Here is a 25,387-nt window from a genome sequence, read left to right as displayed (position 1 = left end):
CAGTCAGCAAAGTTATTCATTATAACTCACCTTCTCTGCCCCCACCACGGGAGCAACATGTTTATGTAAAGTCTTTGAAGTCTTCATGACAATCAAATGATAAAAAAGAAACTTTGAAAATTAATCTATTTTTTGCCTTCAGAGAAATGGAGTCTGGAAAGGTGATTCTATTGGCCTTTTTGGAAAACCTTTCCACTGTTTAATATTCTTTGTTTCAGAGCATCAATTGTCTAAATGAAATAATACTTTTTCCCCAGATTTAAGTTATTTTCCTTTGTCTTCAAAGAAGATAAAATATTTATCATATGAAAGTTGTATGTAAAATGCTATGAGACAATAGATGGTTGGTATTAGTATTATTACCAAAAGACTTATTTATATAATAGTATCTTCCACATTTGTTATCTATAGCACGATGTGGTTTCCAGTATACTTTCTCATATATGATCTATTTTGATCTCTGTAACAATACAGTGATAGGTAAAGGTTTAAGATGATTATCTTTTTACAGATGAGTAAGTTTTACAGATGAGTAAGTTAAGACCCACTGAATTTAGATAACTTGTCATCCAGTGTCAGCTAATTAGTAGCAGAAACAGCAAGAAAACTCAGATAATTTGGTCCCCAGTTCAAAGTTTTCTTATGCCCAAAGTGTCACCTTTTTGCCCCCTCTCATTTCTGGATTGAAAATTTTCTAGTTTGTTTAGTATCTTGTATTTTTCAGGTTTTCATTCTTCTTTGTGGCCTCTTCTGTAAACAGAATTCTCATTCCCCTTAGTTCATGGAACCTCTGTCATGTACTCTAGTAAGGCTGTGACTGGCATTGCATTATGTTCTGCTCAGGATTATTTTATACTTTGTTTATTTACACTTCTGTGCAGGATGCCTTGCTCCTGCTATATTCTCACTGATAAGGTGATTTATTACACTCCTTCTCTATTGTTTATTCTCCTTTAAGAAAAATTCCCCAGTTTATTAAAAGTTATTTAAAATTAGTCCTTTCAAGCTGGGTCTTTCTATTTTAGAGTCATGCTCATGTTTAAGAAGCATGGTCTGGACTTAATGAATCCACAGTTCACCAACAAAAATGGTTTAGCATCAGTGCTGGAGTTGAATCCCATGAATCACCATTTACTGTATTTCCCCTTCTGTATATACTCCCTACTGTCCTTAGTTGTTATTCATTCCAAGAATGAGGCTCTGAATTACAGTGGTGTTGCCTCAAAAGTGGTGGAAGTCATTGCAGATCAAACGTATTTAGTTACCTCTCTTCCTAAGCTTTATCCCAGTTTTTTCCAACTGTATTGCATATATTGCCTTTTCAGGATCCCAGTTCACTGTACTGGCTTTGAAGTGATGACACATTTATTTCTGTTTACCAGTAGTTGTTGGGGTGATAATGATGACGATGATGCTGAAAACTTAAAATGGCATTGTTTAAGCCATTGGGAAGAACATAGAAAATGAATCTGTTCCTGTTGCAGGTGGTTTGGTAAAATGTAATTTATTTCTAGGGTAAATAAATGTAAGCAGTGTGGTTTTTAAGAACATCTTCAGCCTGTTTTACTTCGGCTTTTTGGCTGTAGGTAGATACCAGCGGTCGATCTTCCTCACGTGGTCCCGTCCTTCCTGAAGCAGAGCAACAGATTTTACGAGATTTAATGAGTGATGCTATGGAGGAAATTGACACACAGCAAGCGACTTCATCCATAAAACCACAGTCTAATGGTAAGACAGACCAGGACTTTTTCTGTAGGAGCACTGATGTTATGGTTGAGGCTTACATTATCTGAGTTCTTATAAATTCTTCTTTAAGTAATTTATTTCAGAAAAGGCATGTCTGAGTTTTTTGATGGATATTTACTAGTTGATCACCTTTTGTTTATTGCATGTCTAATAGTTAAGTAGCACTGTTAAGTGTGTTGTGGGAGATATAGAGGTAGTGAAAACAAGGCTTATGTTTTCTGGTAGCTTGTGCTTTAGTAAAACAAATTGGCAGTAAACAAGACTGAGGCTTGTACTTAGAATGATTGATAAATGCTGTAAGAACACACTTCAGAATGTGGTATATGCTCTAAATACTATTTGGAAAGAGTTGGAATAGTTTAGTGAGATGAGTTGACTTTTAGAAAGTGGATAAGATTTAGGTATGTAGAGGGGTGAAAGAAGGTATTCTTGGCAAGGGTATTAATATCAACAGGGGCACAAAGCCAAGCTTGAATGTTAAATATCTATCAGCAAAATTCATTTTATTGCTGGAACAAAGGTTCCCTTCTGCTGTGGTTGGCTAATGCTGCCGTTATGCAAAATACCAGAAATGGATTAACTTTTATAGATGGGATTTATTTGGTTACAAATTTAGAGTTCTAAGGCCATAAAAGTGTCCAAACTAAGGCATCAACAAGAGGATGCCTTTACTGAAGAAAGGCCAATGGTGTCTGGAACACCTCTGTCAGCTAGGAAGGCACGTGGCTGGCATCTGCTAGTCCTTTGCTCCCAGGTTGCATTTCAAAATGGCATTCTCCAAAATGTCTCTGGGTCTCTCTTAGCTTCTCTGGGGCAAACTCTGGGCTTCATCACTTAGCTTAGCGTCTCCGAACATCCTTTCTTTCCACATCGCCAACCATCTCTAAGAGTCAGCAAGCATCTGAGTCCGTGTTGGCTCCTAGCTTCTCTCTTGAATACTCCAATGAAATAATTAAGACCCCTGAATAGGTGGGGCCACACATCCATGGAAATAATCTAATAGAAGGTATCACTAAATCTGTTCCCGAAAGATTGCATTAGAGAGCATAGCTTTTTGGAGGATATAATATATCCAAACTGGTACACCTTCTTACTGAAAAATATTAAGACAATGAAGTTGGATTATCAGAGAGGAGCTAGATGTTTGAGATCCTTGATAGCCAATTGTAAGCATTTAAGTATTTTGAAGCATCTGCTTAAAGAGTTTTCTTTTTATTCTAACTGGATGAATATAATTGTTTTTTTATGTTATGAAGTCTTTTTTTTTTTTTGCCCTTTATTTTTTTTTATTTTTTTATTTTTTTATTTTAATCTTCATTTTATTGAGACAGATTCACATACCACGCAGTCATACAAAACAAATCGTACATTCGATTGTTCACAGTACCATTACATAGTTGTACATTCATCACCTAAATCAATCCCTGACACCTTCATTAGCACACACACAAAAATAACAAGAATAATAATTAAAGTGAAAAAGAGCAATTGAAGTAAAAAAGAACACTGGGTACCTTTGTCTGTTTGTTTGTTTGTTTCCTTCCCCTATTTTTCTACTCATCCATCCATAAACTAGACAAAGTGGAGTGTGGTCCTTATGGCTTTCCCAATCCCATTGTCACCCCTTGTAAGCTACATTTTTATGCAATTGTCTTCGAGATTCATGGGTTCTGGGTTGTATTTTGATGGTTTCAGGTATCCACCACCAGCTACCCCAATTCTTTAGAACCTAAAAAGGGTTGTCTAAATTGTGTGTAAGAGTGCCCACCAGAGTGACCTCTGGGCTCCTTTTGGAATCTCCCTGCCACTGAAGCTTATTTCATTTCCTTTCACATCCCCCTTTTGGTCAAGAAGATGTTCTCCTTCCCACAATGCCAGGTCTGCATTCCTCCCCGGGAGTCATATTCCACATTGCCAGGGAGATTCACTCTCCTGGGTGTCTGATCCCACGTAGGGGGGAGGGCAGTGATTTCACCTTTCAAGTTGGCTTAGCTAGAGAGACAGGGCCACATCTGAGCAACAAAGAGGCATTCGGGAGGAGGCTCTTACGCACAATTATAGGGAGGCCTAGCCTCTCCTTTACAGCATCCGTCTTCCCAAGGGTAAAACCTATGGTAGAGGGCTCAACCCATCCAACCACCAGTCCCCTATGTCTGTGGTCATGTTAGCAACCATGGAGGTGGGGTAGGCCAATACCCCTGCATTCTCCACAGGCTCCTCAAGGGGGCACTACATATTTTTTTCCTTTTTTTTAACTTTTTTTTCTTTTTTAAATCAACTGTATGAAAAAAAAAAAATTAAAAAAAAAAACATACAATAAAAGAACATTTCAAAGAGACCATCACAAGGGAGTAAGAAAAAGACAACTAACCTAAGATAACTGCTTTACTTCCAACCTGTTCCTACTTTACCCCAAGAAAGTTACCTAATATAGCAACATTTCTGTGAACTTGTTCCTACTATATCCATCAGAAATTAACAGACCACATGTTATGAAGTCTTAATTTTTAAAAATTATCTCATGGCAATACAAAAATTTAGCAATTAAATGTTGCTTTCTACTTGAGGATAAATATGAACTAAAGAAGTAAATGGGAACTTTTGGCTTCATGTGTTACATCATTTGTACTAAACATTAGCAGCTAACCTAATTATGTGGGAAAAAATAGTTAATGAATACTTAGCACCTTCAATATAAAATATATTGTACTGTGCACTGGGCATTTTTGTAAGGGTGAGTGAGACGTAGGTGCTGCCATAAATGAATATAAAATCTAGACTGTGATACTAAAAGCCCAAGAACCAAAGATAAAAATAGATAAATAGTACTTTATCAAAATTAAGAATTTTTGTACTTCAAAAAAAATGCTCAGAAAAATGAAATGACAACCTACAGAACAGGAGAAAATATTTGGAAATCATGTATCTGGTAAGAGTTTAATATCCAGAATATATAAAGAAATTCTACAACTCAACAACAAAAAAGACGAACAACCCAGTTTAAAAATTGGAATAGACATTTCTCCGAAGAAGATACACAAATGGCCAATAAGCACGCGAAAAGCTGTTCATCACCATTAGCCATTGGGGAAATGCAAATCAAATCCATAATGAGATCCCACTTCACACCATCTAGGATGGCTGTAATGAAAAACAAAACAAAACAAAACAGAAAATGATGAGTGTTAGCAAGTATGCAAAGAAATAGGTACTCTTGTACATTATTGGTGGAGACGTAAAACAATGGCGCTGCTATGGAAAACAGTTTGGCAGTTCCTCAAAAAGCTGTACGTAGAATTACCATATGACCTGGAAACCCCGCTTCTAGGTATATAGCCCAAAGAATTGAAAACAGGGATTCAGACATACATTTGTACACCAGTGTTCATAGAGACATTATTCACAATTGCCAAAAGATGAAGGCAACCCAAGTGTCCATCAGCAGAGAAATGGATAAACAAGATGTGGCATATCCATACACGTGAATACTATTCAGCCATAAAAAGGAATGTGGTTCTGATACCTTGAAGACATCATGTTGAGTGAAATAAGCCAGACACAAAAGAACAAATATTGTATGATTTTACTTATATGAAATATCTAGAATAAGCAAATACATAAAGACAGAACATAGTTTACAGGTTACCAGAGTTTGAGGGTTGGGAGAGGAAATGGAAGTTATTGCTTCATGGGTACAGAATTTCTGTTTGGGGTGATGAAGAAAACGTTTTGTTAATAGATAGCGATGATGGTAGTGTGATATTGTGAATGTAATTAATATCACTAAATGGTACACATTAAAGTGGTTAAAATGGCTCCAGAGAAGTTTAGAAAAAAGCCCCAGATAAGCTAAGAGAGGACCTAGAGAAAACAGAGAGGAAACCACTGAAGCCAGAAGCTGAAAGCAAAGAAACCAGGGAGAGAAGGACCAGCAGACATCAGCCATGTGCCTTCCCATGTGAAAGAGGTGTCCTGGATGCTGGCAGCCTATCTTCAGAGTCCAGAGAGCAAAAAGCCCATAGAGACCCAGACGCTTGGAGATGCTGGGAGATGCAGACAGAAGGACATTTGGAGATGCTAAAGTAAGAGATGAAGCCCAGAGTTTGCCCTGGAGAAGCTAAGAAATGACCCCCAGATGCTTAAAGAGAAACCTCCTTGGAGAACAAGCCAGGATGCACAGAGGCTGAGAGAGACAAGCTAAGAAAGACAGAAGCCCAGGGACATTTTGGAGGAAGCCATTTTGAAACCAGTACCCAGGAGCAAAGGACCAGGAGATGCCAGCCACATGCCTTTCCAGCTGACAGAGGCGTTCCAGATGCCATCGGCCTTTCTTCAGTGAAGGTATCCTCTTGTTGATGCCCTAGTTTGGATACTTTTATGGCCTTAGAACTGTAAATTTGTAACCTAATATATCCCCTTTATAAAAGCCAATCCTTCTCTGGTAAACAAATAAAATAAAGTGGTTAAAATGGGAAGTATCATTTTATATATGTTACCACAATAAAAATTTTTAACAAAGCATTTAGTATGTGAGCCTCTCGAGGCCATGATGCTCATCTTATTCATCTTTGCATTCCCTGTCCATATCACAGTGTTTGGTTTGAATGGGTGACTCTAATATGTAATATAAATGTATACAAATAATGTTCAACTACAGATTTTAGTACACATGCAATCTGTTGTGAACTTCATACTGAGAAAGCTACTTCAGAACAGGTATCCCATTAGGGTATCCAGTGCTCCATGAAGTAATCTTCTTTTTATTACTTGGAACCACTGCCCTCCTCTGCCTAAAACATGCTCACCCTCTAGCTGCACCCCCTACACAAAGATTTTACATACATTTTGGTACACTGCTGGAAGTTAAAAGTTTCCCCTCCCTTTGTGACATTGTCCAAGAAATTTTTTTAAGAGTTCCACCAGTCACAACACAAAATTGTCATATGAAATCTCAGCAAAAGCAAAACCCCAGTCAACATTAACCAGCTACTGCTGAATTCTTGAGCTCTTCTAACTCCAAATAACTGAGAAAGAACTGTTTCTTAACTTTTTGAAACTGTCAGTTACTGTTTACTCAGAGGACTTCAAATTTATTAATAGTCTTTTGGGTAGGTTAATTAACCTCTTGTTAAGTCTCAGATTCATCATAGGGTTTTTGTAGGAAAAAAAAAATGGGATATTACAGGTGAAAGCACTCAACAATGTGTTAGATAACACATGGTTACATGACGTTGGTGTTTCAGAATGTGCCAAAATTGAAATCTGAAATCTTTTCATAGGTGTTTTGGATGAAAAATCTCAAATTCAGGAGCCGTGTTGTTCAGACCTCTTCCTGTTTCCAGATGAGAGTGGGAATGTGTCACAGGAGCCTGGCCCCACTTGTGCCTCATTCACGCACCACTTGATTAGTGATGCAGTGACAGGTGTGCCCACCGAAAACGATGACTTTTGCATTCTTTTTGCACCGAAAGCAACTATTCAGGTAATAAATCAATAACATTGAGGCTTTAATAGTGTTACAAATTGAATTGAGCAAAGAGTACCTGAATATTCTTAAGATTTTGTCAACTCTCGATAGCTCAGAAATACTTTGTTTTGTAATTTACTATTGAGCGTTGTAAATGTTTGCTATGCTTTACTATTTCTATAACACATCTCTCAGAGAAAAATACTTTTTCTTTGCAAAACATCCCACAAAGATTGTTGAATTGTCAGTGTTCTATGGTAAGATAACTGTTCAAGGTAGTGAAGTTAAATGGCAGAAAGAAGTGCTTCACACAGTTGCTAGTCCCAGAATTAGGAAAGAGAAGATGTGTTTTCTGTGAAAGCTGATGGTTGTTTTTTGTTGTTGTTATTGTTGTTGTTTTTTGGTTTTTGTCTTTGTTTTTTTTTTGTAGACTGCCCAGTAGTGACTTCCAGGTGATTGCATTTATTTACTAAGTTCTGTGAACTTTCTTGTTAAATTAAAAAAATCAAAACACTCAAACTCAGGATAAACCTGTTATTAGGAACATGATTATTTGATCAGTATGTTAAAGTATGTCAAGTTTTGATTTGGAATGCAGGATTGATTTTAAATTAAACAACAAAATATATATGCATATATATGTATACTAAATCTATGCCTTTCTGTTGTCAAACAAGTACTAAAAGTCAGATTTTAGACTATAAAAGTTCCTTATGGAGTGATTTACATAGAGGGGAAGGAGAGTTCATTTCATGGTTAATAAAGCAGAGTATCTTATGTGATGATTAATGTCAGTAATTACCATCCTTTTATATATTGAAATTATTAAAAAATGTAGAATCAAGAAATTCCCCAAGATATGCATCCTAAACAGTGGTTCCTAATGAGATAAGAGAATATGTGTTTCCTGTTTATTTTAGGAAAAAGAAGAAGAACCAATTGTAAAAATAATGGTTGATGATGCAATTGTGATAAGAGAAAATTATTTTAGTCTACCTGTTAAGAAGATAGATACGAGCAAAGCCCCATTACACTTTCCCATTCCTGTAATTCGTTACGTTGTTAAGGAAGTCTCTCTTGTCTGGCATCTATATGGAGGAAAGGATTTTGGTACAGTCCCTCCTACTTCTCCAGCTAAAAGTTATATGTAAGTTAATTTCTATATAAGTTTAATTGGCAGACCAATGTATTCTTTTTATTGAAGAGTATATAGAATTTATCATTGTCATTATTAATGAAGTAGTATTAACTTTTATAATTTACATTACTCTTAAAAGTTTTCCATTTATGCGCTTATTTGCATTGTCTGTGTTTTTAGTAAAATGGTGACTTATGTTATTTCCATTCAGCAAAATTTTGGGGTATCTACCATGTGCCAGAGATTGTGTTATAGGGAAATTCACATAAAGGAATAAGAAACATTCCTGCCTTCAGTTCAAAAGGGAGGGACAGTCATGGGAGCAAATGAGGTCAATGAAGTGATGTTTCAGTGCGAGCCAGGGACCATGCATGTTCTTGAATCTCCAGCATCCAGCAGACTACCTAGCATCATGTCAGTGCTCGTTAAGTACAGTCGATTCTTATTGTTCACAGTAGTCATGTTCTGTCAAGTCACCGCAAACACCCATTAGTGTATACCGAACCACTGCTTCTAGGAGAAATACAGAGTTAGGTTCCAGCAAGCCTTTGATCACAACATTTTCATCAGCCAGTCAATACATAACCTTGTTTTATGCGTTTTTGTTTGAAGACACTTTTTAATGTATATGGTTGACTCATTAACATTGAACTCAGGCCAACAGCATGAATCTAGGCCTAGACTCAAGCTTGAACAAAGCTTATCTAACGCTTGTATTTTCTCCATAAGGCCTTCTCACACTTAGGAGCACTAGCCAGCACTTCAGCACTACACTCAGGGGCCATTTTAAAACAGTGAAATCACCAACAAAAAGCACAAACATGAGGAAAACTTGGTACTAAATATACTCTAAAAAGGACACTTGTTTACAATACGAGGGCTGAAACAAGAAGGCAGAGAAATGTGCACATTGGGTGACTCACATTTTTCACTGCTATGTGCATGTCTGCAAATGATCATGAAAGTCCTGCGGGTATTGATTTTGGGGGTACAGATGAATTTTAGCAAGTAGTGAATTCACAAATATGGAATTTGTGAATAATGAGCATCTATATTTGTTAAATTAATCAATTATTTGTCCATTATAGGAAAGGATTAGATAGAATAGGTATAGTTGTGGCAAGAATCCTTATTGGAGTGGAGAGGTTCAGAAAAGGCCTCATGAAGTGGTAATGTTTGGCACAACAGTTTAACAGCTTTTTTTATTTAAAAGTGATTTAAAATAAACCTCAGACTTTATTTACTATATTAACTAGGATTTCTTGAACTTGAACTCTTACTATAAAGGGTTTCTGAGGTAACAAAAGAAACTCATAAGGAGATCTCATTTCTAAATCTATCCTGTGTAATGGAACCCAAGGACAAGATCATAATTAAGTTTTTCTGTAGTTCTGAATACTTAGCAAGCAAGTGATTACTGTAGTGGCAATAATAAAATAATGTTTTCGATTTCTGTAAAGTTTTTGACAATGTGGTTTGATTTATGATAATATAATTTATGGCAACATTTTAATAGTTTTTTAATCTTCTCTCTTTTGCTCTTAATTGCAATTTTCCTGATGTAATTCATTGGCTTTCTTAGAATATTCTTTTAACAAAACTTTCTTCCCCCCTCCCACTTGTAGTAGTCCCCATAGTTCACCTTCTCACACACCCACAAGACATGGACGTAATACAGTATGTGGGGGAAAAGGAAGGAACCATGACTTTTTAATGGAAATACAGTTAAGCAAGGTATGATGGCTTTTTTTTTTTAATGTTTATAGCAGTTTTATTCATCATAGCCCAAAACTGGATAGCACCCACATTTGCATCATCGGGAGAATCAATAAACTGTAGTATATTCACACAAGGAAACCTACTCAGTAGTGAAAAAAAAGGAATGGACTATTGGGTGAATCTCAAACATTTTGCTAAGTGAAATCTGCCTTACAGAAAAGAATCTGTTTATATGAAATTCAGAAACAGGCAGTGGTTGGGAAAAAGTGAGAACAGTGGTTGCCTCTTGGAGACTGGGGATTGACTGAAAAGGAGCATAAGGGAACTTCCTGGAGTAATGATGATTATCAGGTCTTGATAAGGATAGAAATGACAGCGTTTTGAAAGGAGAGATCCCTTTGAATAGCGCACTGGGGGGCCTGTTCAAACTCAGGTTCCTGGGCCTGACCCCAGAGTTTCTGAGTCAGCAGTTCTGGGGTGGGGCCTGACACTTTGCTTCTCTAACAAGTCCGCAGGTGAGGCTGATGCTGCTGTTGGCGAGACCACCCTTGGGGAGCCACACCTTGGGGTATCTGTCCCGGATGGCTTGTGTTCATGTAGCACGTAGGGTGCTAGGTCCTCTCTGAACAGCTAGAGGCCAGTTGGGCCACACCACTTGTTCACATTATGTGCATTTAGTTATGTAAGTTGTTCAGGATTATGCCAGGTGTAATATATTAGGGCATTTAGCATAAGAATATGGGAATATTTCCAATTCCATATATTTAACTGTGTATGTGTCCCCTTTTGGAATTTGAACCGTGCCAGTGGATTTCTTTTCAAGCAGTTTCCTAGATGTGTAAGATGATAACTTTATGCCTTAGTCCTACTGAGGGTTTTGCTTGAAATGAATAAGGTATTTTGTCAAGGCCAAATAAAAAATATTAGTCAAGCTTACCCTTGTTAGGTAAAGTTCACAGAACTCAGTAAATGAATGTACGAACAAACCAAGGGATGTCATATAGTTTAGTTGTTTGAAAGTAGAATTGAAAGCTGAGGTAGAATTCAAAGAAAATGAAGGAGTCATATTTTGTATTTTCAATAGAAAATATAATTTAAATAAAATGTAAAGATTGCTCTGTGTCCCTTGTCCTGTCTATTAAGGTGAAGTTTCAGCATGAAGTGTTCCCCCCACGCAAGCCTGAGTGTGATTCCAGCTTCTTAGAACACCCAGTCTCCCGGCAGGTGTTTATTGTTCAGGAGCTTGAAATTCGAGACCGTCTGGCAACATCACAAATGAATAAATTTTTGTATCTATATTGCAGCAAAGAAATGCCTAGAAAAGCTCATTCCAACATGGTAAGGTTTTAAACCTCATTTTTTTGTTATGCTGATTTTGGAAATGAATTATATCTAACTGCAAGAGGATTAGAATGGGGAAAATTACTGGATGTTTTTTCTCATGTTAGTATAGAAATCCCTTTTAAATATGCTGCTTAAAGTTTTTTGTTTAAAAATTATTTTGCATGTCACTTCTAAGTGACATAATTGCCAGTATATTGATACCTGCAGAAAAACAGAAGTCCACAGTAATCTACACAAAATATTTAGCATACTGATTATATTCCAGAAAGAGAGGTCTAGTTGTGGACTTTTGGAGGGTCTTCATAGACGTTGTCTTTAGAATATTGCTCGCTGGATGAGCCTCAGAATTCAGCAGACACAAATACAACCTGACCCATTTGCATTTCCCCCCTCAGAATAGAGTCCAGATCTTTCATTAGATTTTTAAAAGCGTTTGTGACTCAAAAACATTTGATTTTAGCTTTTAAGGAAAGAGGGCAAACAATTCTACTCTTTTTTCTAATGTAGGAATAGGAGTGGGTTTTTTTCTTTTCTTTCTTTTTTCTTTTAATAAGGACAAGGTCATAATATCATTGGAGAAAATTGTTTCTCTCTTGTCTTGTCTGGCAGCTGACAGTTAAAGCCTTGCACGTGCGCCCGGAGTCTGGGCGGTCACCACAGGAGTGCTGCCTGCGGGTGGCACTGATGCCCCTTCGCCTCAACATTGACCAGGTTTGTACTGTGAGCATAAGCCATGGGGTTATTGACTGAGGAAAGGCATGAAGAAATCCACTCTTCTGGTGCCTTGACCCAGAGGGCTGTTTAAAACAGCATTGGCGTCTCTCTCAGAAACCTTAGGTTCTTCACGATCTGTGAAAGCGTGATGCTCTGCAGTAGTGCACAAGAGTGGTACAGAGCACAGGTTTGAAGTCAGACCTGGGTCTTTTGCTAATTGTATGGCTTTTGGGTAAGTTACTTAACTTCTCCAAGCCTCAGTTTCCTCATTGATAAAATGGGGGAAATACTAATATATATAGCATAATGTGTTTAAAAATTTTTTTAAATGAGGATTAAATGAGAATAGTGTATGTAAAACACTTAGCATGGTGCCTGACACACTTACATTGAGGATTCAGTAAAGTTCATTGTTATTATTATTATTAACTGAAGCGTGTAACAGCTGAAGAACATAAATGGAGTTTAAAAAAAAAATCTGCTTTGAAATAAGTAAACTCTCTTGTTTTACCTTATATGGGTATGAGCTGGGGTTAGGAGTAGAGTGTTCATAGTGCAGTGGCAGTAGTCATCTGCATAAATAACATTGATTGAAAAATAATGATTAGTTATTCAAATAAAACTTGAATAATCCATTAAAAACAAGTAACAGGCATTTGAGGCATGAACTTAAATGTTTATATTGTAAATAAAATAGAGGTACTAACTCAGAGAAAATGTATTGCATAGCACAGAAGTTTAGCATAACTCTATGTTCACGTTTGTAGCTTTGAGTTGGGTCAGACTTGGCAGGAAGTACTTTAGATATATGTTTTCTCATTATGAGAATATCTTTTGATATCCATATTTTAATTTAATTTATCCATATATTGGCCTACTAGGACTATAGTGACATATTTATGGGGAAAGTGTTCTGTAGAAATCACCAGTATGAGCAAGATGTATCTTTATTACATCATTCCCCCAAACTTAGTAAGCCCAATTTTCTTTAATAGATTTTTTTCTTTAATATCGAGCTTAATTTCTTTAGAACTGCAAAGCATTATGATTTTAAAATGAGGAAATATTAATCTTAGCAAAAGCAGTCAGGGAAATAAATTTTGTGAATACACTGAGGAGGAATAGGGAATAATTCCCCGAGTTATGAAATTTAGGAAAACAAAGCTATGCTACACGTATACAAGCCTTAAGGAGGCATACTCCTATACAAACAGTCCTTTCCAGTTTGCGTCTGCTAAGATTGATAGACCATATTTTGAGATAGCAAAATGGTGATCTGAATAGAAAATCAAATATTTCTGTTCTTTTTTTCTTTCAAAAACAGATCAGCTAATGAATGATAATGCTTTGAGTAATATTTTTTCGTACCAACCACATCCCTGACTTTGTTTATCTTAATTGAATCATACACATTAAGCGTGAAAGAAACATTTCTTGCATTTTAAAAAAAAGCTGCATTGCAGTAGAAGTTAAGGGCAATTGCTTCCAAAGCTCAGCATGTTCATAGGGTAGGCAGGGAGTGAGGCAGATGGGATGCGCCCCATCTAGGAGGGAGGGTGGATGAGGCAGGTCATTTGAGTAGGCGGTTTGGGATCTGGAAAGTGAAGGGGGCAAGATTTCCTGACTCTCCTCATCTAGTGTTCATTTTCGTGTTGCATTTCTTGGAAACCTGTCTAAGGAAAATATGTCAACCAATTCACAACCATTTGCTGAATACCTGCCTTGTCCCAGGTTCTCTGTTAGGATGCTGGGGATGCAAAAATGAGTAAGACATCTCCAACCTCAAAAGCTCTGTCTAGTGGGGAAAACTGACATAAAACAGATAAATTTATCACTCTGTGGTGAGCACAGTGATAAAGGTAGGCACAGGATGACGTACCTGAGCAGGAAAAGGCTCGCAAACCAGGCTAAGAGTTTGGATCATCTGGAAAGGCTTTCTGGAGGAAGTGACACTTGAGCGAGGTTTTAGGAATGCAGTGGAGTTAGCAAAGTTAAGATTTTTATAAAGGCATCACTGATGCCTAACTCAGGTTGTGAGATGAGATGTGAAAACGTTTTGATAAGACAAGTGCTCGTCTAGAGTTAAATAAGAGGAGTATGTGGCAGCACTGGTTTGCATATTTATTTTTCGCTGTCATAGTTTAATTGCCTGATTGTGATGTTAAAAGTAGTTAACACTTTAAGTCATATTGTACTGTTATTATACTCTATCATGGGACCTTAAAGCTGGAAATAAATATTTTACAGTCAGAGTTTACCCAACTATTTTTTTAAGGTTTTTTTATTATTTGACTGTATTGAGGTGTAATTTTCGTACAGTAAAATGTACAGATTTTAAGTATACAGTTTGAAAGTTTGATGTATTTATTCACTTGGGTAACTACTACCCCAGTTGAAAATATAGGACGTTTTCTTTACTTCAGAAATATAGAAAAATTTCTTTAGCCTCCTGTCCCTTTGCAGTCAACCCACCTCGCCCCCCGCCCCCCCCCAAAAAACCACTGATCTCATTTCTATCATCATAGATTAATTTTTCCTATTCTATAACTTAATGTAAATGGAATTGCATCTGGCTTCCTTTGCTCAACATTATGTCTCTGAAATTCATCTGTGTTGTAGTATGTATCAGCAGTCTATTCATTTTTATTTCTGAGTAGTAGTCAATTGTATAGATATCCCACAATTTGTTTATTTGTCACCATCCGATTTATACTTGGGTTGCTTCATGTTTTTGGCTCTTATGAATGAAGCTGCCATGAAAGTTGTGTTACAAGTCTTTTTATGGATATATGTTTTCATTTTTCTTGGGTAAAGATACATAAGCAGAATTTCTGGGTCAGAGGATAGATGTATGTTTAATAAGCTGCCGAACAGTTTTCTGACGTTGATTGTGTCATTGTGCATTCCTCCAGTAATGTATGAGGGCTGCAGTTGCTTCTTCACATCCTTGCTGAACTTGGTATCATAATTTTTTAAATCCTAGCTGATGTTGATTGTAGATTTAATTTCAATTTCCCTGATGACTAATGATTTGAACATCTTTTCATGTGCTTATCAGCCATTTGTATATCTTTCTTTGTGAAGTGTCTATCCAGGTCTTGCTAGTTTTAAATTTGGGTTGTTTTTCTTACTGAGTTGTAAGATTTTAGGATAAATATTCAATAAAAAAATTTGTGAACATTTTTAAAATCTAGTGTTTAGTATCCCCTTTTGTTTTGTGCATTTGTGGTGAAAAATGGGTAAAAATTACTGTCTCTCTGGTCATCTTTTTTTTTTTTTTTTAATAGCAAAATAGTAACCTGAAAATTTCTGTGTTTTTTGAAAGTAGTCAGTCAAAACATTTACAGCATTAAAATGTCACCATCTAGTGGCCGAAGAATAGCATTTCATACACTGCTAAATTTGATAATATAATATTTGATGCATACAAAATAATGTGTAATGTGTAAAGCATAGTAGCCTAATGAGCAGTTCATGAACCCACCACCTTACTTCAGAACCAGAATATTTCCAATACCATTGAAACTACCTACTTGCTCTTCTTCAGTCTCATCTCTCAGCCTCCCATGTGCCATGTTACCTGGAAAAAGGTGTTTCTCACCTGTATCATTTATACTTCTGATAAATGTGATCAGTAGTTGATCAGATCCTTTGTAATTGTCAGTTAAACTTTTGCTGTCCTTCCAAATCTTGTGACCCTGTAATTCACGTTCACCAAGCATTTTGGTACAGTGATAATACTTTATAATAAGATTTTTTTTTAAATGGAATGGAAGAATAAGAAAACAGGTTTAAAGCATTTAATTTTTATATCCTCCAAAATGTGTTAGTTGGTTTGAATGACAGGCAAAATAAAGCTGCTAATAATGGGCAAATACGGTTTATATATGCATTGACAAGACATCCATCCATTTTCATTTGTAATTATATAGCTTCATAACAGTCCATATAGAATGGACAATTATTATGAATTTTTAATTTTTATTTTGTATTTCATGTCCACTGAAGAAAATGTATTAAGGCAGTATATCATAGTGGTCAAAGCAGCAGTAAGGCATTTGGAGCTTTTGAGGCAATGCTTTACACATTGTAAATATCCAGTACCTGCTAGCTGCTGTTATTATTATTGTTAGTAATATTACCAATACCAATTTAGAATGAGAACAAAGGCCAAAGAAGAATGAGAATGCTTTGTTTTTGGAAAACTGAAATGTACTTTGATTTAGAAATCCTTTCTAATCTTGAACAATTTTTCTGTCTTAATTTTCTCATCTATAAAAATAATTTCCTCAGAGTTGTGAGAATTAGCAGGGGAGTATATCTGTTAGTGTGTGTCTGTGTTGTAAATAAGAACAATGCCTGACACAGAGTAAGGAATTAATAAATGATAACTGCATATGAGTAACGAGTAAAATATGGGACTTGAAGATACTTTGTTTCATAGATTTAGAAAATAGATGTATTTTTTTCTCTTTTGGTTATGATTACATCTCTTAATTTTAGGATGCCCTGTTTTTCCTGAAGGATTTTTTCACAAGTCTTTCTGCAGAAGTAGAGCTTCTAACGACTCCAGATCCAGAAGGTATTAAATATGTATATAGTTTTTAAAAGGCTTTAGTCAAGTACTTGGATTAATTTTGACTGTTATGAGGCTTTTTGGAGAATGTACTTACAGTCATCATTCCTGTTTATATAAATGTGTTCTTTGTTTATTTTTGTTAATTTATGCAAATATTTTATGTAAAAGTAACAATTTAAAAGGTGAAAGCAAAATTTCTCTGTAACAATAATTTTTTTTTATTAAATGAAATGTAGCAAATCAAGTTTTATCTGGATTGATTTAAATGGTTGCTCTAAAGTAGCTAATTTTTCAAATGTGCACATTATATTTTCAGTTAAAAAGTCTCCTGGAGCTGATGTCACCTGCAGCTTGCCAAGGCACTTAAGCACCTCAAAGGAGCCAAATCTAGTGATTTCTCTCCCCGGGCCAAAACAGCCTTCCCAAAATGATAGTGCCAATTCAGTGGAAGTGATCAATGGGGAGGAAGAGGAGGATTTCTCAGCTGAAGAAGCATCATTTAGTGATCAGCCTGTGTTTTTTAGGTAAATAAGTGAATTTTGATAACAAATGAAGTTACTTTAGAGTTTTGAAGACTGTTCTTTAATGTGTATGTTTACTGGTAATAATGAGGTTGCATCAGCTTTTCTTTCCCCTGCCAAGTAATCAACTCATGTATTTAATTGTAAGTAGTCCTCACCTTACCTATAACCCTCATTTACAAATAGTAACCCCAGTTCAGGATTCATCTCTCTATAGGATTCCCCCCTCTGCTTGTCCATCTCTTCTCAGTCACTATTATGACTTACTTTTACCTCCCTAGGCATCATGTCATTCTTTTTCCTCTTTTCTTTTACATACCTCAACCAGGCATCCTTCCCCTTTCCCTTACAAGAATTTTCTGTCTGATTTTCTCCCATCACTGTCATCTCCCTCCTGACGATTCTCTGCTGAATCGGCAGGTCCCCAGGGCTGCAGCGTCAGCCGGGATGACTGCCCAACCCTCGGCTGCTGGTCGCATCCCTCCTCTCCCTCCTTCCCAGGCCTGCCTTCCCATCCTAGATGGTGGGGTGGGGCTTGGCCCTGTTGGAAGAGAAGGATGAAGCACAAAGTCCTTTTTGATCAGGGGGTCAATTAGCTATCCTCCTTGATTTTCTGTGCCCCTCTCCCTTTGACATCAAGGGTCCCGGTTTTTCCCTGACTTTCCCTCTAGGTTCTGAAGTTAGACTTGAGGTAATGCTCTAAGTGGGCAGTATGACTATTTTAAAGTGTTTTCACATTTAAATGCATACTGACGAAAATAGGTAGAAAAAATAATAGAATATGGGAATTGGAAAGATCCTGGGATAGATTCTCTCTGATGGTTCTAAACTTTTTCACCACAAAAGAAGGATCTCTTTTATTATTTTCCTACTTGATCTTTTTACTTAAAACATTTTTTTCTACCAAATAAATTATATATCTGAAGTGACAATATGAATTCTCATTATATTAATCATATAATGACCAGTTCATTTTTTATAAACATGGGATAGCCAGTTTGAAAGACTGAATTGCTACAGTTCTGGCATGAAAGCAAAGACATTTGACACTTTCTAGTCAGCTTGTATAGCTTCATTTACTTACTTAGGTAAATGTTTACCCTTTTCATTAAACTATTTAAAATAGGAAAATGGCTTATAGATTTCGGTTTCTACTCTCAAAAGCTGTTGAGAGTCCAGGTGCCCTGCGGTGGAAACCAGTGCTCTAGTCTAAATTACTCACTTTACAAATGAGGAAGTAAATGCCCACAGAGAGGCGGGCTGACTTGCTCAAGACCACATGACTGTAGTGGCTCATCCAGGACAAAAATACAGGTCTTCTTAATCCCAAACCCCGGGCCTTTTCCACGTGATGGCGTAAAGGGGGTGGGGGTGTTATTTATTCATTCCACAAATATTTATTGAGCACTTATGCAGGTTTTGTTCTAGACACAGTGAACAAATAGAGAAAAATCCCTATTTAATTTAATAGGGCATGCCATGAGGAAAACCCGAGTAGGAGAGGATAGGGAGTGGGGGATGGGGGGGATTGCCCAGAGGGCCCGATGGAAATAAGAATTCGAGGGTGAGGGAGAAACTGGGAGTCCCAGGCTTCTTCCCAGGCTTCTTGTGGCCATTGCCGTAAGTGCAACATTTCCATTTTATTTTAGGTCAAATTGGCTTTTGTGGATGGCTTGGGATAGAACCACCAACATCAGTTCTGTGGAAAAACTGTGTTTGAAGTTCCAAACATCCAGTTTACAGTCCACCTTCTAGAAGCCACCTCCTTTTGTTAGATGTGTGCCATCAGTGAATCATTATTATTTTATTCTCACAGAGTTCCCAATGTTTGTGCGTCAGTATCCTGTTTACAAGCGTTAATTTCAGAAGTTCTCACTAAAATTCACGAGAGTGGGTGGCATTAATTTAAGTTACTAATGAAGACATTGGGGCTGAGAGAGTTTGTTAACCTATCCACAATCACATGCCACATAAATGAGAAACCTGGGAGTCACACTCAGGTTTTCTGACTTCTTCACCATGGAATTAAAATAATTACCTTTACCTCTTCATTTTTTTACTTCTTGGTATGACTGCATTGTTTGATTTAATCTTAAAGGATTTTTAATTTGTTAAGGATTGAGAATATCTACCAAAATAAATTTTTCAAAAGATAGAAGTTATTTGATAAAATAGGAAAATGTTTTTGTGAGAAAATTTAAGTATAATAAAATAAGTACAATTTATAAGAGGATTAAATCTGTTTGGTTGTTATATTACCTTAAGAAAAGGTAGAGCTAGAAGACATTCTCTTTTATTTAGGCTTTAATATATTCACATTATTTATTTTGCAATTTTGTTTTATCTAATTGAACAAATCAATTAATATCTAATTTCAACTCTTGGTAATTTTGATTATATATAACTCCATTTTTTTTTTTATTGGTAGAGAGTTTAGATTCACATCGGAAGTTCCTATTCGACTTGATTATCATGGCAAACACGTATCGATGGATCAGGTTTGGAAACTTTGCACAATTATAATTTACAAATATTTTTAAATCTCAACTTTTTAAAACTGCTCTGTCTTGTTTATATATATATTTGAAATGAAATTCAAGCTTTTAAATTTAGTTCAGTTTTTAAAGTAAATAAAATGTCATCTACTTAAGTACCATGAGTAAAATTTGGTATAAACTGGGTCAGACATATTATTAAAAAATACATATTTTTATATTTCAAATTTATATTATAATATATTCTAAATATTTTAAGTGTTTCAGCTTCATCAATGAATATTGCTTTGAGTTTCCCTATTAACAGTGCTTTTAAATGTTGAGTTTCTCTTTAGTTTTGTTATTAATAAAGGCTTTCTTAATTTTAAAGGGTACCTTAGCTGGAATTTTGATTGGTCTAGCCCAGTTAAACTGCTCTGAGCTAAAGCTCAAGAGGCTTTTTTATCGTCATGGGTAAGTTGATTTATTATATGAGGTTACTTAAGTTGATGAAGTTACTTAAGTTAGTTTACAACAAAGTAAAAATTGAGTTTTCTTAGAATGCATATGTAATATAACTGTTTTATAGTATTGTCTGCAGAGAGGCTCATTTTTTAGAGGATCCTTACTGATTAGGGGCTTATTTCTATTCTGAGAGAGTAGAAGTAGTTTGAACAGAGTAGCATTTTTAAAGACAGCTACAGTTGGGATAGTTTTTATAATTTTCCAGAATTGTCCATTAGATCATTTAGTGAAAAGACTGGATATTCACAAGGTAGCAGTTCTTAGTGGCTAAGACCTGTGTAGCAATTTATAGATTTTGAGTTAAATACTATGCCAAATCCTTAGATGTTCCAGAATTAAGAACGGTGAAAAACACACTTTATGTATTACCTAAGTCTTATAGAAATTACTTACCTTACAATTGGATCTTTGAAGAAAAATCAGCTTAGGGGTTACATGGCTGATTTATATCTCTGATTTAAAAAAAAATGTTTAGGTGTTTTGGAACATCTACAATATTTTGTCCTTGTAATTTGTAAATTTCCTTTTGTCTTAAGTAAAAGAAAAAAAAACTTATCTAATAAAACCTATAAATGTCATTCTTCTTCTCTATAAACTAATAGTCATTTGCTCCAGTTTGCTAGGTGTGGACAAATTATTCTCATATGCAATCACTGAATGGCTTAATGACATTAAGAAGAACCAGCTACCAGGAATCCTGGGAGGTGTTGGGCCTATGCATTCACTAGTACAATTAGGTGAGTCTTCTTTTTTTTTTTTATTCAAAAGATAACTTATTTTGCCTGATCAGTGATTATTGTAACTTTCTGAGGTTGTGGATGCCTTAGAGAATCAAGCTGAGAATGTGTTTTCTAGAAAATCTACAAGTGTACTCACATTCACAAAACTTTACCTCTAATTTCATTTAAAAATGCCAGGGTTAGAGTGATAGCATGGATTCTGGAATCTGGCCCTCATACTGATTTCTGTGTGTTGACTGTGGTTCTAGTGCAAGGCCTAAAGGACTTGGTCTGGTTACCAATAGAGCAGTACCGGAAGGATGGGCGCATCGTCCGGGGATTCCAGAGAGGAGCCGCTTCCTTTGGTACCTCCACAGCAATGGCTGCTCTAGAACTCACAAACAGAATGGTTCAGACTATACAGGTATTGTCCCATCGAGACGTAATCTCAACAAGGAGAAGCCATCATAGTCATTGAAAACATTTGGGCTATTGTGTTTTTAAAACAATTCTTTGAAAATATATAAAATATTGAGAATAGATCCTTTTTTTAATATTTAAAAACTTTATCATTATGAACATTTTGAAGCACAACAAAAGTTGGAAGGTATAACAAACTCTCGTGTACCCATATCACTTAGCTCCAACAAATCTGTCATTCTTGTTTTATCTATTCCTATCCCCCATGCTTTTTTTAGGTGAAATTTTTTTTTTCATTTGTTTAATATATATATATTTTTTATTGAGATTGTTCACATACCATATAACTATCCAAAGATCCAAAGTATACAATCAGTTGCCCATGGTGCCATCATACAGCTATGCATCATCCATCACCACAATTAATTTTTTTTCAATTTTTAGAACATTTTCATTACTCCCGAAAAGAAATAAAGACAAAAAAAGGAAACTCAAATCCTCCCATTCCCCTAACCACCACCACCCCTCCATTATTATTTTTTTTTAATCTTCATTTTATTGAGATATATTCACATACCACGCAGTCATACAAAACAAGATTGTTCACAGTACCATTACATAGTTGTACATTCATCACCTAAATCAATCCCTGACACCTTCATTAGCACACACAAAAAAATAACAAGAATAATAATTAAACTGAAAAAGAGCAATTGAAGTAAAAAAGAACGCTGGGTACCTTTGTCTGTTTGTTTGTTTGTTTCCTTCCCCTATTTTTCTACTCATCCATCTATAAACTAGACAAAGTGGAGTGTGGTCCTTATGTATTTCCCAATCCCACTGTCACCCCTCATAAGCTACATTTTTATACAATTGTCTTCGAGATTCATGGGTTCTGGGTTGTAGTTTGATAGTTTTAGGTATCCACCACCAGCTACCTCGATTCTTTAGAACCTAAAAAGGGTTGTCTAAAGTGTGCATAAGAGTGCCCACCAGAGTGACCTCTCAGCTCCTTTTGGAATCTCTCTGCCACTGAAGCTTATTTCATTTCCTTTCACATCCCCCTTTTGGTCAAGAAGATGTTCTCCGTCCCACGATGCCGGGTCTACATTCCTCCCCGGGAGTCATATTCCACGTTGCCAGGGAGATTCACTCTCCTGGGTGTCTGATCCCACGTAGGGGGGAGGGCAGTGATTTCACCTTTCAAGTTGGCTTAGCCAGAGAGAGAGGGCCACATCTGAGCAACAAAGAGGCATTCGGGAGGAGGCTCTTAGGCACAATCATAGGGAGGCCTACCCTCTCCTTTGCAGCAACCGTCTTCCCAAGGGTAAAACTTATGGTAGAGGGCTCAACCCATCAAACCACCAGTCCCCTATGTCTGTGGTCATGTTAGCAACCATGGAGGTGGGGTAGGCGAATACCCTTGCATTCTCCACAGGCTCCTCAAGGGGGCACTACATCTTTTTTTTTCCTTGTTTTTCTTTTTTTTTTTTTTAACTTTCCCTTCTTTTTTAAATCAACTGTATGAAAAAAAAGTTAAAAAGAAAACAAACATACAATAAAATAACATTTCAAAGAGACCATAACAAGGGAGTAAGAAAAAGACAACTAACCTAAGATAACTGCTTTACTTCCAACATGTTCCTACTTTACCCCAAGAAAGTTACATAATATAGCAACATTTCTGTGAACTTGTTCCTACTATATCCATCAGAAATTAACAGACCATAGTCATTGCTGGGCATCCCCAGAACGTTAAATAGCTTATCTGTTCTTCTTGGATTATTGTTCCCCCTTCCTTAATTGCTCTCTACTGCTAGTTCCCCTACATTCTACATTATAAATCATTTGTTTTACATTTTTCAAAGTTCACATTAGTGGTAGCATATAATATTTGTCTTTTTGTGCCTGGCTTATTTCGCTCAGCATTATGTCTTCAAGGTTCATCCATGTTGTCATATGTTTCACGAGATCGTTCCTTCTTACTGCTGCGTAGTATTCCATCGTGTGTATATACCACATTTTATTTATCCACTCATCTGTTGAAGGACATTTGGGTTGTTTCCATCTCTTGGCAATTGTGAATAATGCTGCTATGAACATTGGCGTGCAGATATCTGTTCGTGTCACTGCTTTCTGATCTTCCGGGTATATACCGAGAAGTGCAATCGCTGGATTGAATGGTAACTCTATATCTAGTTTTCTAAGGAACTGCCAGACTGACTTCCAGAGTGGCTGAACCATTATACAGTCCCACCAACAATGAATAAGAGTTCCAATTTCTCCACATCCCCTCCAGCATTTGTAGTTTCCTGTTTGTTTAATGGCAGCCATTCTAACCGGTGTTAGATGGTATCGCATTGTGGTCTTAATTTGCATCTCTCTAATAGCTAGTGAAGCTGAACATTTTTTCATGTGTTTCTTGGCCATTTGTATTTCCTCTTTAGAGAACTGTTTTTTCATATCTTTTGCCCATTTTATAATTGGGTTGTCTGTACTATTGTCATTGAGTTGTAGGATTTCTTTATATATGCAAGATATCAGTCTTTTGTCAGATAGATGGTTTCCAAAAATTTTTTCCCATTGAGTTGGCTGCCTCTTTACCTTTTTAAGAAATTCCTTTGAGGTGCAGAAACTTCTAAGCTTGAGGAGTTCCCATTTATCTATTTTCTCTTTTGTTGCTTGTGCTTTGGGTGTAAAGTCTAGGAAGTGGCCGCCTAATACAAGGTCTTGAAGATGTTTTCCTACATTATCTTCTAGGAGTTTTATGGTACTTTCTTTTATATTGAGATCTTTGGTCCATTTTGAGTTAATTTTTGTGTAGGGGGTGAGGTAGGGGTCCTCTTTCATTCTTTTGGAAATGGATATCCAACTCTCCCAGCCCCATTTGTTGAAAAGACCATTATGACTCAGTTCAGTGACTTTGGGGGCCTTATCAAAGATCAGTCGGCCATAGATCTGAGGGTCTATCTCTGAATTCTCAATTCGATTCCATTGATCTATATGTCTATCTTTGTGCCAGTACCATGCTGTTTTGGCAACTGTGGCTTTATAATAAGCTTCAAAGTCAGGGAGTGTAAGTCCTCCCACTTCGTTTTTCTTTTTTAGAGTGTCTTTAGCAATTCGAGGCATCTTCCCTTTCCAAATAAATTTGATAACTAGCTTTTCCAAGTCTGCAAAGTAGGTTGTTGGAATTTTGATTGGGATTGCATTGAATCTGTAGATGAGTTTGGGTAGAATTGACATCTTAATGACATTTAGCCTTCCTATCCATGAACATGGAATATTTTTCCATCTTTTAAGGTCCCCTTCTATTTCTTTTAGTACAGTTATGTAGTTTTCTTTGTATAGGTCTTTTACATCTTTGGTTAAGTTTATTCCTAGGTACTTGATTTTTTTAGTTGCTATTGAAAATGGTATCTTTTTCTTGAGTGTCTCTTCAGTTTGTTCATTTCTAGCATATAGAAACATTACTGACTTATGTGCATTAATCTTGTATCCCGCTACTTTGCTAAATTTGTTGATTAGCTCTAGTAGCTGTATCGTCGATTTCTCAGGGTTTTCCAGATATAAGATCATATCATCTGCAAACAATGACAGTTTTAGTTCTTCTTTTCCAATTTGGATGCCTTTTATTTCTTTGTCTTGCCGGATTGCCCTGGCTAGCACTTCCAGCACAATGTTGAATAACAGTGGTGACAGCGGGCATCCTTGTCTTGTTCCTGATCTTAAAGGGAAAGCTTTCAGTCTCTCACCATTGAGTACTATGCTGGCTGTGGGTTTTTTATATATGCTCTTTATCATGTTGAGGAAGTTTCCTTCAATTCCTACCTTTTGAAGTGTTTTTATCAAAAACGGATGTTGGATTTTGTCAAATGCTTTTTCAGCATCTATTGAGAAGATCAATTGATTTTTCCCTTTTGACTTGTTAATGTGTTGTAATACATTGATTGATTTTCTTATGTTGAACCATCCTTGCATGCCTGGAATGAACCCCACTTGGTCATGGTGTATGATTTTT

At 36.3% G+C, this 25,387-nt stretch overlaps 1 protein-coding gene across 3 annotated transcripts in view; it reads left to right on the top strand.

The window, feature by feature from the left end:
* The window catches only part of ATG2B (autophagy related 2B), a 121,943-nt gene that overhangs the window by 84,149 nt on the left and 12,407 nt on the right, over positions 1-25,387 (top strand). Inside the window, exons 29-40 of one of the 3 annotated variants that reach the window (XM_037831907.1) lie at positions 1,587-1,728; positions 7,026-7,228; positions 8,134-8,360; positions 9,977-10,085; positions 11,214-11,408; positions 12,024-12,125; positions 16,632-16,710; positions 17,024-17,231; positions 19,657-19,726; positions 20,094-20,176; positions 20,843-20,964; positions 21,216-21,370. In XM_037831907.1, the coding sequence (XP_037687835.1) occupies positions 1,587-1,728; positions 7,026-7,228; positions 8,134-8,360; positions 9,977-10,085; positions 11,214-11,408; positions 12,024-12,125; positions 16,632-16,710; positions 17,024-17,231; positions 19,657-19,726; positions 20,094-20,176; positions 20,843-20,964; positions 21,216-21,370 (1,695 nt within the window). Of the gene's footprint in view, positions 1-1,586; positions 1,729-7,025; positions 7,229-8,133; positions 8,361-9,976; positions 10,086-11,213; positions 11,409-12,023; positions 12,126-16,631; positions 16,711-17,023; positions 17,232-18,877; positions 19,339-19,656; positions 19,727-20,093; positions 20,177-20,842; positions 20,965-21,215; positions 21,371-25,387 lie in introns of those variants that run through there. The other 2 variants (XM_037831908.1, XM_037831909.1) reach the window with 2 other exon arrangements.

This window comes from Choloepus didactylus, chromosome 4 (assembly GCF_015220235.1).
Source record: "Choloepus didactylus isolate mChoDid1 chromosome 4, mChoDid1.pri, whole genome shotgun sequence".
NCBI lineage: Eukaryota > Metazoa > Chordata > Mammalia > Pilosa > Megalonychidae > Choloepus > Choloepus didactylus.
This window is presented reverse-complemented; position numbering and strand designations above follow the sequence as displayed.